Here is a 13,292-nt window from a genome sequence, read left to right as displayed (position 1 = left end):
CAATGTTATGAAATTCAACATGAAATTTCAATGTTATGAAGGGGACTCGTGAGCTGACCATTGCTGGGGTGAGTCAGCGGCCAGAGCTGTGATCTATGTTACTGCAGACAGAGCCATAAGGGATGGTCATAGGTGCTGGACAGCAACATGTCAGTCCAAGAAATGTGGTTGAAACCTACTGTTCAAATTCCTATTTCCCATGACTGCATCCCCCATCTGCATTCCATTACATGCTTCTATGACATACCTGGTATACTGCTGTACTCTTCTGTGAGAAGAAATCCAGTTGTAGTCTGCTAGAGAATTGCAGTCTGTCTTCATGAAGAAAGTATCAAACCTGTTTACCAGAGGCAGCAGTTTGCCTTTTGTAGGTAATGCTCATGAACAGGTGATTGCCTGTGCAACAGTCTGTGACTCCCACTTGCTAACTGCATCCAGAACAGCTGGGTTGTGTTGCCATTAGCCAATGGCATAGGAACACAGTCCTATAACTGAGGCCTTCATGTAGGCCTTGGCCCTTTTCCTGGCCTGTGAGGAGGGCATTATTGAGGTGTGGGAGCTACAGCATCAAAAAGGGTATGTAAAAATACATTTCACTGTTTGGATTTATGTGTTATGTCCACAGTTTTGCATGCTATATTTAGCCATTATTAACAGAGTTTGTGATTCTGTGGCAGGTTACTGTTTAACAATGTGTGTTGGGCTCAGTAAGGAGACAGGCAGATGTGAGTGTCATGCATCCTTTTTATCTGCATGTGCATGCTGCTGCAGTTGACGCTAGTGTATCAGCTGAGTAGGTTTGTTGGGGGAGACTGTGATACATGTCCCTGTTGCCTGAACTCCCCACCCAACTCTTTATGTATGGGTGTTGTGTGGATGCCCTGTTCTTTTAGGTGCTTGGGAGGCATGGTAGGTCTGTAGCAGGTAGGTGAACATGCACCTGCATGTGTGTCGGGCCACAGCTACTGCATTCTGGGCAGGAGTCATATTTGGGATTGTGAAGACATTGGGGGACATCAAGCTGTATATGTCAGTGAGGGAGCAGTGACAGCTCTTGTGTCACAGCATGGCCAGGGTGAGGGTACCTGTTACAGTACATGTGAGGCATGTGCCTCTAATAAGTAGTAATACCATCCAGAGAGTGGTAGGGAAGGTTTAGGACATGTATTGATATTTGTGACGTGTTCCACACTCCAGGTCTTTGACATGCTATTGTGGGTGGCAGTGACTGTGGTAGCAGCAACCATGTCTGCTGGATATTGCAGGGCTCAATTATTTCTAGGTTGTATTGCCAAGCATGTATTTGTCGTGCAACAGACTGGACTGTGTGCCTGAACTGTGGGTGTCCAGATGTCAGACATGCCAGGAATGTTACAGATAGAGCTACTGAATAATTATTATGGGAGGTGTAGTTGCAAGACAAATGTGCATGCATACAGTGTGTTACACAGGATTGGCATGAACATGTGTGTTTGAATGACTGTAACATGTGACACTAACTGTCTGTCATGCTTTTGTAAAAACAATCTGCACTGTCTTGCCAGCATGTCAGCACAAAGAGTAGCTTTGGTGACAACCATGCCATACATAGGTGACACAACTCTGGACATTCTGCAATGTCTGTGCAGTTGTCAGCTTTACCTGATATTGTAGGCCTCCCATCAATCCATCAACATGTCTTTGGCTGTGTATTGGTTCAGTGTCTGCATCACAGGCCCAAGTACGCTGTTATTTATCACATTATATGTAGAAGTAGTATCATTGGTACTCAGGATATCTTAGTAACAACACCAGTAATTCCCCAGAGTTGAGTTGGCCTACAGGTGCATTGCAGTAAACTGTAGTTCAGAGGGTCGTGGGGCCAATAATTGGCAGAAGTGTCTTTTATTCCCTGTTACATGACTGTACTGCATAATATACTTATGAAAGCAGTAACAGGTCCCCAGAACTGAGCTTGCCTAGTGGTGAGTTGCCCTGACTGTAATGTAGAAGGTCCTGGGTTCAGTACTTGGCAGCAGAGTCTTTTTTCCCTAATGTTGCATGACTATAGTGCATGATATATTTACAAAAGCAGTAACAATCCCCAAGTGCTGAGTTGGCCTACTGGTGCTTTGCTCTGACTATAGTGGAGAGAGTCCTGGGTTCGAGATGTGCCAGGGCTGGTTATTTTGTTGCTGTGCAGAACAGTGTCTGAATTAGAAATGGTGATTAAAGCAGTTTTAAGCAGGTTTGCATGATGCACAGTGATGACAAGCGGTGCTTCGTCCCTCTTAAACCCGCACTATTTCCAAAAAAAGAAAAGAAAAAAAGTGGTGATAGGAAAGTGATGAAATGGGGGTAAGCAGGAGGAAAAACAATATGAAAGGCAGCTAGAGATGTGCAGGATGGGTGTAGGAAAGGACCATAGCTCCCCATTTCTTCTGCAGCAACAGCTGTGCATGATGTGTACAATTTGGAATTTGCAGCCTCACACCCCACAGGGAGGGGTGTTCGCAACATAACTTTGTTGATTAATTGATGAGATAATTGATTAATGGCAGTGTATGTGGGGGCAAAATGGAGAGCTATGTATGGGACATTTTTTTATTTTTTTTGGGACAGATGCACGTTTTTTTTAAGCTGAGAGTGGGATGTTGGGGAAGGGTTTAAGGTATGTTTGTGGAGGTAGGTTCAGTAGGAGAGGTTGCTTTTGCAGACAGACAAAACAGTCAAGACAGCGGATGGGGCGGTGTATGACACGAGGGGGTAAACACTTTGGATGGGGAAGGTGGTTGGGAATTGGAGGACCATGTTCCCCCAGATGGAAACAGTGGGACAGAGATCCCCACCCATGGGCAGTCACCACTGTCCCTTCATGGCCCTGAAAGTGGCTGTGCTGTGGGTTGGGCACAGGGGCCAACCTACCCCTAAATATTAACTTTACTTATTTACACAACTAATAATAATAGAATATAATGTACATATGTTTATACTAACATAGTTAAGTATTTCTTCAAAGCTTACCTTTGAATGTGTACACACTGTCTAGGTTAGTTTATTAAGTAACATATTTTTTAAGTATTTTTTATTTTTTATTTTCAGTTTATTAATATATTTGATTATGTAATTATCCTGTGGTTCATATACAAAATTCATTTTAGAGCCTACCATTCATTTATACATGAATTATTTTCGTAGTGCATCATAATTGTTCAGTCATACTTATTTGTACCTTTAAATTTTAAATGTCAATTGTTTAATTAAGCACTGCTTGTTTGGACTTGGCGCCTTTTTAAAATATAAAAATAAGTGGAAGTTATTTTATTTTTGTTCTGAAGAAGGCTAACTACTGTGAGCCGAAAAGCGCTTTATCTACTTGGTAATAAAGGTTCGTTTTCCAGTTTGGATGTGGTTTTGATTTCCTGTACCCCTAAAGGTGTACCAGTCTTCCTTCATTCTGATGCAATCTATCATCCAGGTCACATTGGATGACCCTGTGCACCATACCTGGAACCTGATTCTGGGTGACAGTCTCCTGTTTGTGCCCGCAGCCTGAGGGGGGGGCAGGCCCTGTCTCCTCAGGTGGTTCCACCCAAGGGTGGTGCAGGACCAGCAGAAGGAGCAGTTCCAAGTTGGGTCCCAGACATGCTAGGACCTGGTGCCACAGCCAGATGAGATGGGATAGGTGGATCAGCCAGAACCGGCCTACCCAATCATGCTATGGTGTTGAGATTTGTCAAGGTGTATTGGTCAGCTATGAACAAAACATTTCAGTTTTAGTTATAACAGCATGCATGAGTGTTCCAATTAACCCAGAACAATAGAACTGCATAGCATACAGAACACAGGCATAAATGGAATAACAGTCATTATTGTAACAGCATGCCATTAACAGTTACGGCTAAAGTCCAACAACAGTGGAATTTCAACAAGGTATGTTATTATGCTATCAGTGAAATATCTAACCAATAATACAACACAAGGCCCAATATTAGATTTTGAGAACAACATATGTGGAGCTGAAACCATACCTGTAATATCAGATTGATAATTTATGATGCAGATAAGGGGTGGAGGGAGAGAAAAAATTCCATTACCAACTGCATAGGCTATATTTTTCACAACAGGGCTATATTTTTCACAATAGTACTGCTCAATACTTTACAGGTCTGCCCTTACTTTCCATCTACATGTGCCCTATAGCTTCTGTAGCACGTACATACCCCTCAAGCTGTTGATATGGCATGGCATGGGCCAAGCTGTACAAACTATAGGTACATAAGTAAAGGGGACTCGTACATGTCAGGGTAACATATATGACTAACAAGGTGCAGCCTGCACTGATGTTGTGTGAGTGTGCTCTTGGCATTCTTTAAGTAGAGCAATATCTGTGTCCAAGGTTATTGGCAACAGTGATCACTATCCATGACAGCATGACACAGTGCATAGAGTATATACCTATCCTGCTGTCATTTGTAGGCATGGTAGACATTAGTATACCATTCATACAGTTACTACAGACATTTCTTTACCTGTATGTCCTGTGTGTGGAATATCTGTTAACAGTACATGACTGTTTCTAAAAATAGTCAGTACTACTTGTCTGTTACTATAAATAAAGCTTACTACTGGTCCCTGGATTCAAACTCTTGTCTGTGTGTGGAAAAATAACAACATATGTATTGCATATCATACTCAGCTACTGGGCCAGTGATGCATGTTGTTGACTGATATGTCCCTAGAGCTCACCTGCTGACAAAGTCTGACATGGTAATATTGGCAGGTTGTCACAGGAGACTGCAGTGACAGCTGAGCATACACACATGAGATTAACGCATGACAGAGAAAGTAGGTGAAGTGTGTTTTAATATTTGGAATGCAGGTGTAGACAATTAACTCCTAGTTGATGAGTGTATGTGTGATCTGTACAGACCATTATCAAGGTGCTGGGATGCCTACCTGACTCATATACATTTGCAGATGCTATATTTGCAGTCTACAGCTACTACTGTGCCATACTTGCCTGCATCGACATACCTACATACAGGAATGCATATAGCTGAAATGCAAAGGTTGACATCAGACAATCCTGATGGAAATACACTGTAATACCTTACACATTACTATTCAAGATTAACATGTTAGTGCATAACATATATCAAATTGCATTCTATCTTATAGTAGGGTTGGGAGAGTGGCCTAAAGGTTAAGGTGTTTGCCTTACAAACACAAGGTGCAGGGTTTGATTCTCACAAGGGATAATTGGCTAAGCTTAAAATGGCTCGCAAGGGCAGTTAGCTTAGTACTAATCAACCTATGAACCTATAGCTCCACATCTACACATTAGCATAACAGTTCTCTTGCAGCCAACCTTCAGTCACTTCATGGTGTTTTACCCATATTTGCTTTGCAACACCTGTTAACTTGGGCATCTTCAACAATAGAAGAGAATACACACAATGATTGGCAGTAGACAGCTGTGCCAAGAGTGACATGACAGTCATTGCTATACATTTGATAAATGTTATTGTACTCCAGTTTAAATAATGCATGCATTGAAGGTTTGCTGTTATTACACTTTTACCTTCACAATTCTGGTTGCAGTTGTACTCTATTGTGTAAATCATGAATGGATGTCATTTATTCCCTACACATTTAGAAAGCCAGTGTACTTTATTACCAGATCATTAGTCTTAATGCTGTATACAGATGTCATTGCTGCACATTAATAATGTTATTGCAGTACAATCAGAACAGAATATACCTACTGGCAGTTACTACTGTACTTTTTATTATTTGTATTACTATATATGTTGCAAGATATATCTGTACTCAACACATTGTTGGCGCATCCTCGCTTAGGTGCCCCACGTAGGCCTCCAAGTTGTGAGCCCTCTCCTTTGTAGCTGTGGAAAAGGAAATACATCATTATGCAATTTTGTAAAGCAATGGTTCCTATACTTACAAACTTCTGGTGCATTCCGGCCTGAGCATCTTGGATCTATTAGGCCAAGAGTGCCCCCTTCCTCTGCTTTAGGTCACCATAATGATGACGCACCTGCTCACCAGTACGATGGATTCCAGTAGCATTGGTGAGGTCATGTGCCAGACAGTCCCAGGCCTTGGACTTGTATTCAGAGCCCTTGTACTGGCCCTGCAGCAGTCTGTTATCATGGTCTTTAACAAGGATCCCAGCCATGACACTGGACTCCAACATGCCATGCCCGAAAGTGTGCTTCCTCTCCAACTCCTACCATAGTTCCTGCACGGGTCAAACTCCAACAAGTTCTGGCTGTATTCCAACTGTGCACCTTAAATAAGGTTATTTTCACACCCATTGCCACCATTGGACCATTTTTAAAAATGCCAAACAAACCTTAGCAGTGCGAAAACCCATTAAGCTGAGCTGAGCAGTACTTAAGATGGCAAATGCTTAGCATGCTTAGCGGTGCACAAATCCGCTTAGCTCAGCTGAGGACTGCTTAGAATGGGACTGCTTAGCAATGCTCAAAACTAGCTAAGTGGGGCTGAGCATTGCTAAGTATTGCTAAGACAGTTCTTGTTTAAGCATTGCTTAGCTTGACTTAGCAGTGCTTAGCAGAATTTAGCTAAGAGCAAACAAGAGTTTTAAATAATAAGAAAAATATATCTTGACATTAATTACTCATTATTGATACTTTATTATTATGTGTATGCATTTTACTTTACATGACCTCACTGTCTATACTGTAATTACATTACCTTGGAGTGTGACTATACTGGACACACTTGTGTTTAACTGGAAGTTTTTACCTCATATCTTCACTGACACTGGGATTCTGGACCAGCTGCAGTAACCTGGTTGACAAAATCAATAACTATGGCAATACAAAATATCAGTAGAAATGTTTTCCAATGTAAAAGCTGAATGGACTGTCCTCGCATTCGAACTGTGCACCTACTGCACGTGCAGCTGTGACTCTAACCATTAACTAACTTATCTGGGGAGATTTCAGCTATACATTTCTATATAGCTTTTCATTATGTTTAAGCACTGCTGAGCAATGTGCGGTGGAACACAGACCTGTTCAGCTATGAATAAACTTGACAAAATTAAAAAAAAAAACATAACAGGAAAACTCACATTTGCACATTTCATTTCTGTGCTGTACGGCACTCTGACAGTACTGGGGGTGTGTTACTGATACTGTAACACACCCCCCTGTGTAAAATAAAAATAATTGTGAATAAGTGCATGATGACTCTTTCTTTAATCTTTTAGTGCCATATGGCACTTTAACAATGCAAGGGGTGTGTTACAGACACTGTAACACACCCCCCTGTGTAAAATAAAAATAATTGTGAATAAGTGTCTGAGGACTCTTTCTTTAATCCTTTAGTGCTGTATGGCACTTTAACAGTGCAAGGGGTGTGTTACAGACACTGTAACACACCTCATGTGTGAAATAAATAAAAATAAGTATGAATAAGTGTCCGAAGACACTTCAATTGAATCTTTTGTGCTATATAGCACTTTGACAGTGTAGGGGTGTGTTACACATCTGAGGGGACTGTAACACACCCCCTAGCACTGATTCAGTAACCATGTATTTGGCTCTATCTCAGTAGTACACCTTCATGAATGCATGTTGCCGAGGGAGAGCTAGAGACATGGCCACGATACACTCCATGCAGGGCTTACACTATTCCTACATGGAGTTTATTAAATCTGGGGGTATGTTTGCAATGCTGTATAAAAGCACTGCATTTAAAGAAAAGAAGTAAAAAATATTAATACATAATGTTTTATGAAAGTCTGTGAGGACAGTGACAGCTGTCAAAAATTATATGCATTGCCTTACGTCTGACCTTGTCTATAATTTACTTGTTTTTTCCATTTCTAATCTTATCTGAAAATCGGTTTTATTCTTCAGTTATTTACAGGATGTTACAAGTACTTCAGCATATTCAGTGCACACACACACACGTGTAATGCCACACACACACACACACACACACACACACACACACACACACACACACACACACAGACACGTGTAATGCCACACATACACACGCGCACACACGCACACACACACACACACACACACACACACACACACACACACACACACACGCACACACACACAACTATACACACACATGTGTAATGCCAGACATACATACACACACACACACACACACACACACACACACACACACACACACACACACACACACACATGCACACACACACACACACACACACACACACACACACACACACACACACACACACACACGTGTAATGCCAGACATACACACACACACACACACACACACACACACACACACACACACACACACACACACACACACACATACACACACACACACACACACACACACACACACACACACACACACATGTTTATGTGTGTATCCCCCAACACACACACATACAAACAATATTAGTAGAGATCACTTTTTTAAAGCTGCTTACACAAAATTATACTATGACAATATGCCATTTGTGACTTGGAGGGTCATCAAGCCTTAGCTGCTGTGATAAATCTTAAGAAAACTTAACTGCTTCCCTAGTTTGATGATCTGTCTCTGTAGTAATTGTCATGAATGCAGACTGGATAATTCATGGTAAAACTGTATCAGATGAGGATAACTGCCTATGCATTTATTGTAGGTAAGCACAGTTAAATGGATGTAAGCCAGGCTGATTTAAAAGTCGATTGACTGGCTGACATTTTTTTTTTCAGGATTCACAGCTGACTTATGCATCTATCTCCCTTGAATCATTGAAACGAAAAAGTCCAAAACCTCAAAAAAATGAAAGTGACTGTGTGCTGTATTCGGAACTGAAACTTTAACACCACTAGCATATTTTCTTTATTTTATATGTTTAAAACTGTGAAATATTTATCAAAAATGCATTGCTTATACTCCCAACTGTGTATTTACAAGTTGTATACAATCTTTTTGTGAAATATCAAATATCTAACTTTTGGGAACATTTCTGAAATGGATTTGGCTTTTATCTTTTATTAAATATATTTCAGAGATAAACTGTTATCAGTCTGCCTTGGTCTCTAGTTAGACCCCTCACTCAACTTCCATCTACATCTTGATCATACATATAAAAATAATCCCCTACTTTTCTACACTCAAAAAATATTTCCTTTACTCTCATATTCCTTCTTGTCTGCAGTAGGGAAAGGAACTCTAGTTCCTCAGCTCATATTCAGATTCCCTGTGATATCAGTAGCCTCTACTAAAATGTCTACCACTATTCAAACACTAGAAAACAAAATATGTACATTTATTACACACTCCCCAAGAAATGATCACCAGTGTATAGAACTAAAAACTGACCCAGCTCTGTTAGAAATGCTACATCTAAAGAAATCCCAATCCCTCCACACCACATGCTCCAGAGACCTCAGCCTCATTACCACAATCAACAGAACATGTAGAGGGACAGGTTTATAACCCAGAGACTGCCCATGCTCTGGAATAGACTTCCCATATATCTCAAGCAGAGCACCTTGCTGTCCCTCTTCAAGAGAAATCTTGATGAGTGGCTGGGTAATAGAAAGTTCACCCCGGGGATCACTCCAGTGGCTCTACTTGATAGAGGCATGGGGAACTAATGTTGGGTGGCACAATGCCAGGTCACTTCTATGGGCTAGGCTTGTAAAGGCTCCAGGGCCATTAGCCTAGTACACATCTATGAACCTAAAAAAGCAAACTGGCACCCAGGTAACCAAAGAACAGACCTGCTCCTAGGATCGCACATGTCTAAACTCCTACATGAACACACACTCCCTCCTTTAACCTGAAAACTAAGATGATACTCCCACATACAATCTAAGAACCTTAAACCACTCAGGAAACACCAGTCCCACACTCCAAGCTTATCTGATTTGCATTATCATTTCTCAGCCTAAACTGTTGGGGTCAATCCCACATGAAATCCAGGACTCACTCTCTAATTTCAAGTTCCATTCTCTACTAAAATCACATTTAGTAATTCAAGGTGAGTGCACCTGTTACCCTCAGATCACACCACCTAAGTCTACATTATCTCTTGTCCACTCTAGCTTAACCACTAACATTCTTTGCTCCCTTTCACACTGTTAATTTATTCTACTTAATATCACAAATATTTTAATATGTTTGTATGTATTGTAAAGCAATACACTGAATTAACTATGTATCCAAAGTATTACTTTTTCACTGTACTAGTTGGCTGTTGCTTATGTATTATTGTACTCTTGTCTGTTTTGATGTCTGGTTAGTTTTAGAAACTGAGCTGAAACTGGTCAGAATTGGTCAGTGTTGTTCCAGAGTAAGTAAACAAATTCATATAAATAAATAAATCTCCCATCTATTTATCTGCACCTCTCACTGTCTATCTGGATGGAAAAGATTCATATTAAAGAAAAGCCAGCTTGGATATGCACACTACTTTTTACTCTTGTATCTTGAGTTTGCTTTTTATAGAAATCTGGCCAATTTTTGTTTTTTTTTACCTTTTAATATTTTCCCTTATGTTATTAAGAACAAGAAACAGAGAGGAATGAAAGACACCTATAACAGGCAAACACAATTTTGGGGGAGGGGATGAAAGGGTAGGTCATTAATGAAAAATTCTCTTGGTGAAAGCAATCAATCGCACAACCCATCATGATGCCCATTGGTGGCATGTCAGTCTCAGACTTAGACTAGAGATAGGTCTATAGGTTGTAGGAGAGGCTGGAAGACCTGCCAATGGATGGGGGCATGGGGTAAACCAGAAAGAATTAAGCAGAAGAGAAACAAAAAATAGGTGTTAGCTGTGCAATCTCTTTTTCTCCTCTTCCACTTAACTCTTACTTAGTCACTGTGGACCTCAAAGATGCATATCACCACATACCAATTTATAAAGTCCACAGGTGTTAGTTAAGATTATTTGTGTCAGGGCTGCACTTCAAATTGCATCTTTACCATTTGGTCTATCTACAGCACCAAGAGTTTTCACAACATGTCAGGCTCCAGTCATTGCTGTATGTAGGCTGCAGGCAATCCACATTTACGCTTATCTGGATGATTATCTTATCTTAGCAGTTTCTGCTCAAGACACATAAGTATCCCTGCCTTTTTCCATAAACCTTTTCAAAGCATAGAATTCAAGTTATGTCTTGAGAAAATTTCCCTGATTCCATCTCACAGGTTAACTTTTCAGGTTCTTTCTAGAAACCTCTGTGTCATGGTAGCTTTCATCCCTCCATATCTGTCTCTACCATTTTCATGTCTTGTATTCAGCTTATCAATCCACTTCCATACCAAGGGGTTTCATCAACATTTTAAGTTTCAGTGTGCCAGTTATCTCTATGGTTCCTCTAACAAGACTTCACAAGAGAAATATTCAGTGGTTACTCAACTCTGGTTTGTCCTAATACCTACATCCCATATCCTTTCCTCTTCCAGTCTCAAAAAGGAACTCCAGCAAGCCATCCAGGTCTCCCACTTTCTTCCCCTATTCCACATCAGTCTGCCACCTCAGACACTTTAGACTTCACATAGGGAGTTGTACCAAAGGGATCAAATTCCAAGGTATTTGGAATCCCCATTTCAAGAAAAGCACATAAACCTTAAGGAAATGTTGGCCCTGAAAAAGGCAATAGAATAATTGAATCAACAGCATGTTTCCAGACCATTGCTAGTTATGTGGTACATAAACAAACAGTGTGGAACCAGGTCTTACCCCTGTGTAGGCCAGCCTTGAATGCCTAGGAGTCAGCACAATCTCTGTCTTCAGGCAACCTGCATTCTTTCAGAATCAAACGCAATTGAATACTTCATGAGCAATCCCTTTTAAATGGATTTTACACCCATAGGTCTTAGGTTTCTAGGTAAATAGCAGCCTATCAGTTGGGAGACTTTTACAGGTTGAGCCAATAACAAGAGGTTACAATCAAACCCTGTACCTTATATTTGTGAGGTGAAGACTTTAACCATTATACCAGCTCTATCCCTTCCAGGAGACTGTCCACTTGTGTGAAACACGCCAGGTAAATCTGTTTGCCTGCATTTACAAGAGATAGTTACAGAAGGTCTGTGCCATGATTTCTTGCCGACAGGCCTAGAAAACAGATGTCTTTTCTTTCCCATGGAAGCGAAAATTATTTTATGCTTTACCCCTTCCCTCAGATAACCAGAGTTTTACTAAAGATTAAGAAGGACTTTATGTTATCACCCTTTTGGCCAAGACAACATTGGTTTTCCTTTGTCATGCACTTGGCTGGGGCAATTGCCAAAACCTTCCTCACAGAGTGGAATGACTCACACAAAACAAGGAATTACTGAGTTACCCCAATGTTGTAAATCTTTACCTGACTGCAAAAATTATTTTTTTATCTCATTTAGGCACATCTTTGGGTACTAAAAAGGCTAACAAAACTGCTACTAGGAAATAATATTCATCCAAATGGAATATATTTTCTAGTTGGTGTTATAATAAAGAACTGGATTCATCCAAGATGGGGCTCCAGTGTTTCTCCAGTATCCATGTGAGTTGAATAGTGCACCTTTTGGATGTTTCTGGATGTCTACCACTGAACCCCAAATGGTTTACAGATGTTATGGAAGAAGACCAGCTTATTAAAATGTATATTAATTTCAGTTTTTTAATGATGCTATAATATGAGTGTTAAAAAAAGCAAATATAATTTGTATGATTTGCTGGGAAAAATACAGCTTCATAAGTTACAGTATTGCTGTTTCTTAACTGCATTATTTTAATATGTAATAAGCAAAAAGTATGTGTAGCAAGAAGAAGGCATGTTAGTTACTACAAAAGGAATTTGTTAGCCTGACTCCTCCAGGCTAGGAGTGCATTGTTGCTAGAGTAGGTCCAAGGTCAGAAACAAGACCACTTGGAAGCAGGTGGATCATGTATAGAAAGGTGTTCACGTGAAGTCCGAGGTGAAAATCATGAGGGATGAGGACATTTCAAAGTTTTCTATTACCAAAGTCATTGTAATGTAATAAAAGTGCACGACCAGGTTTGATAAGGAAAATTTATAAAAAATTGTCTCTTCAGAGAGACTATTTTGACATCTGCTATGAAGACTGTACCCCAGCACTGTAAGAATAAAATTTCTGTTTGCACATCCTGAAGTGTTGTTCCTGACTAAAGGCATAAAAGCTAAATTCTTAATGTTATTTATTTATGACTATAACAATTTGGTGCCGTGACTCGGATCTGAACTTTGGTATTGCTGCAGGACAGTTCTAGAATAGGGCCCATCACAGATTTTTCTGTGAATTCCACACTG

General features: G+C 40.4%; 1 protein-coding gene across 3 annotated transcripts in view; it reads left to right on the top strand.

Annotated features, from left to right (window-relative positions):
- LOC122790854 (Fc receptor-like protein 5) overlaps nt 1–9,039 on the top strand; it is a 1,199,590-nt gene extending 1,190,551 nt beyond the window's left edge. For all 3 annotated transcript variants that reach the window (XM_044058503.1, XM_044058502.1, XM_044058501.1), the window contains one exon: nt 8,733–9,039. In XM_044058503.1, the coding sequence (XP_043914438.1) occupies nt 8,733–8,843 (111 nt within the window). In that variant the 3' untranslated portion in view covers nt 8,844–9,039. The remainder of the gene's footprint in view (nt 1–8,732) is intronic.
- The last annotated feature ends 4,253 nt before the right edge of the window (nt 9,040–13,292 follow it).

Source organism: Protopterus annectens, chromosome 16.part0, assembly GCF_019279795.1.
Source record: "Protopterus annectens isolate FY-2018-M chromosome 16.part0, PAN1.0, whole genome shotgun sequence".
Lineage (NCBI taxonomy): Eukaryota > Metazoa > Chordata > Ceratodontiformes > Protopteridae > Protopterus > Protopterus annectens.
Note: the sequence above shows the minus strand (reverse complement) of the source record. Positions and strands in the feature narration are given on the sequence as shown.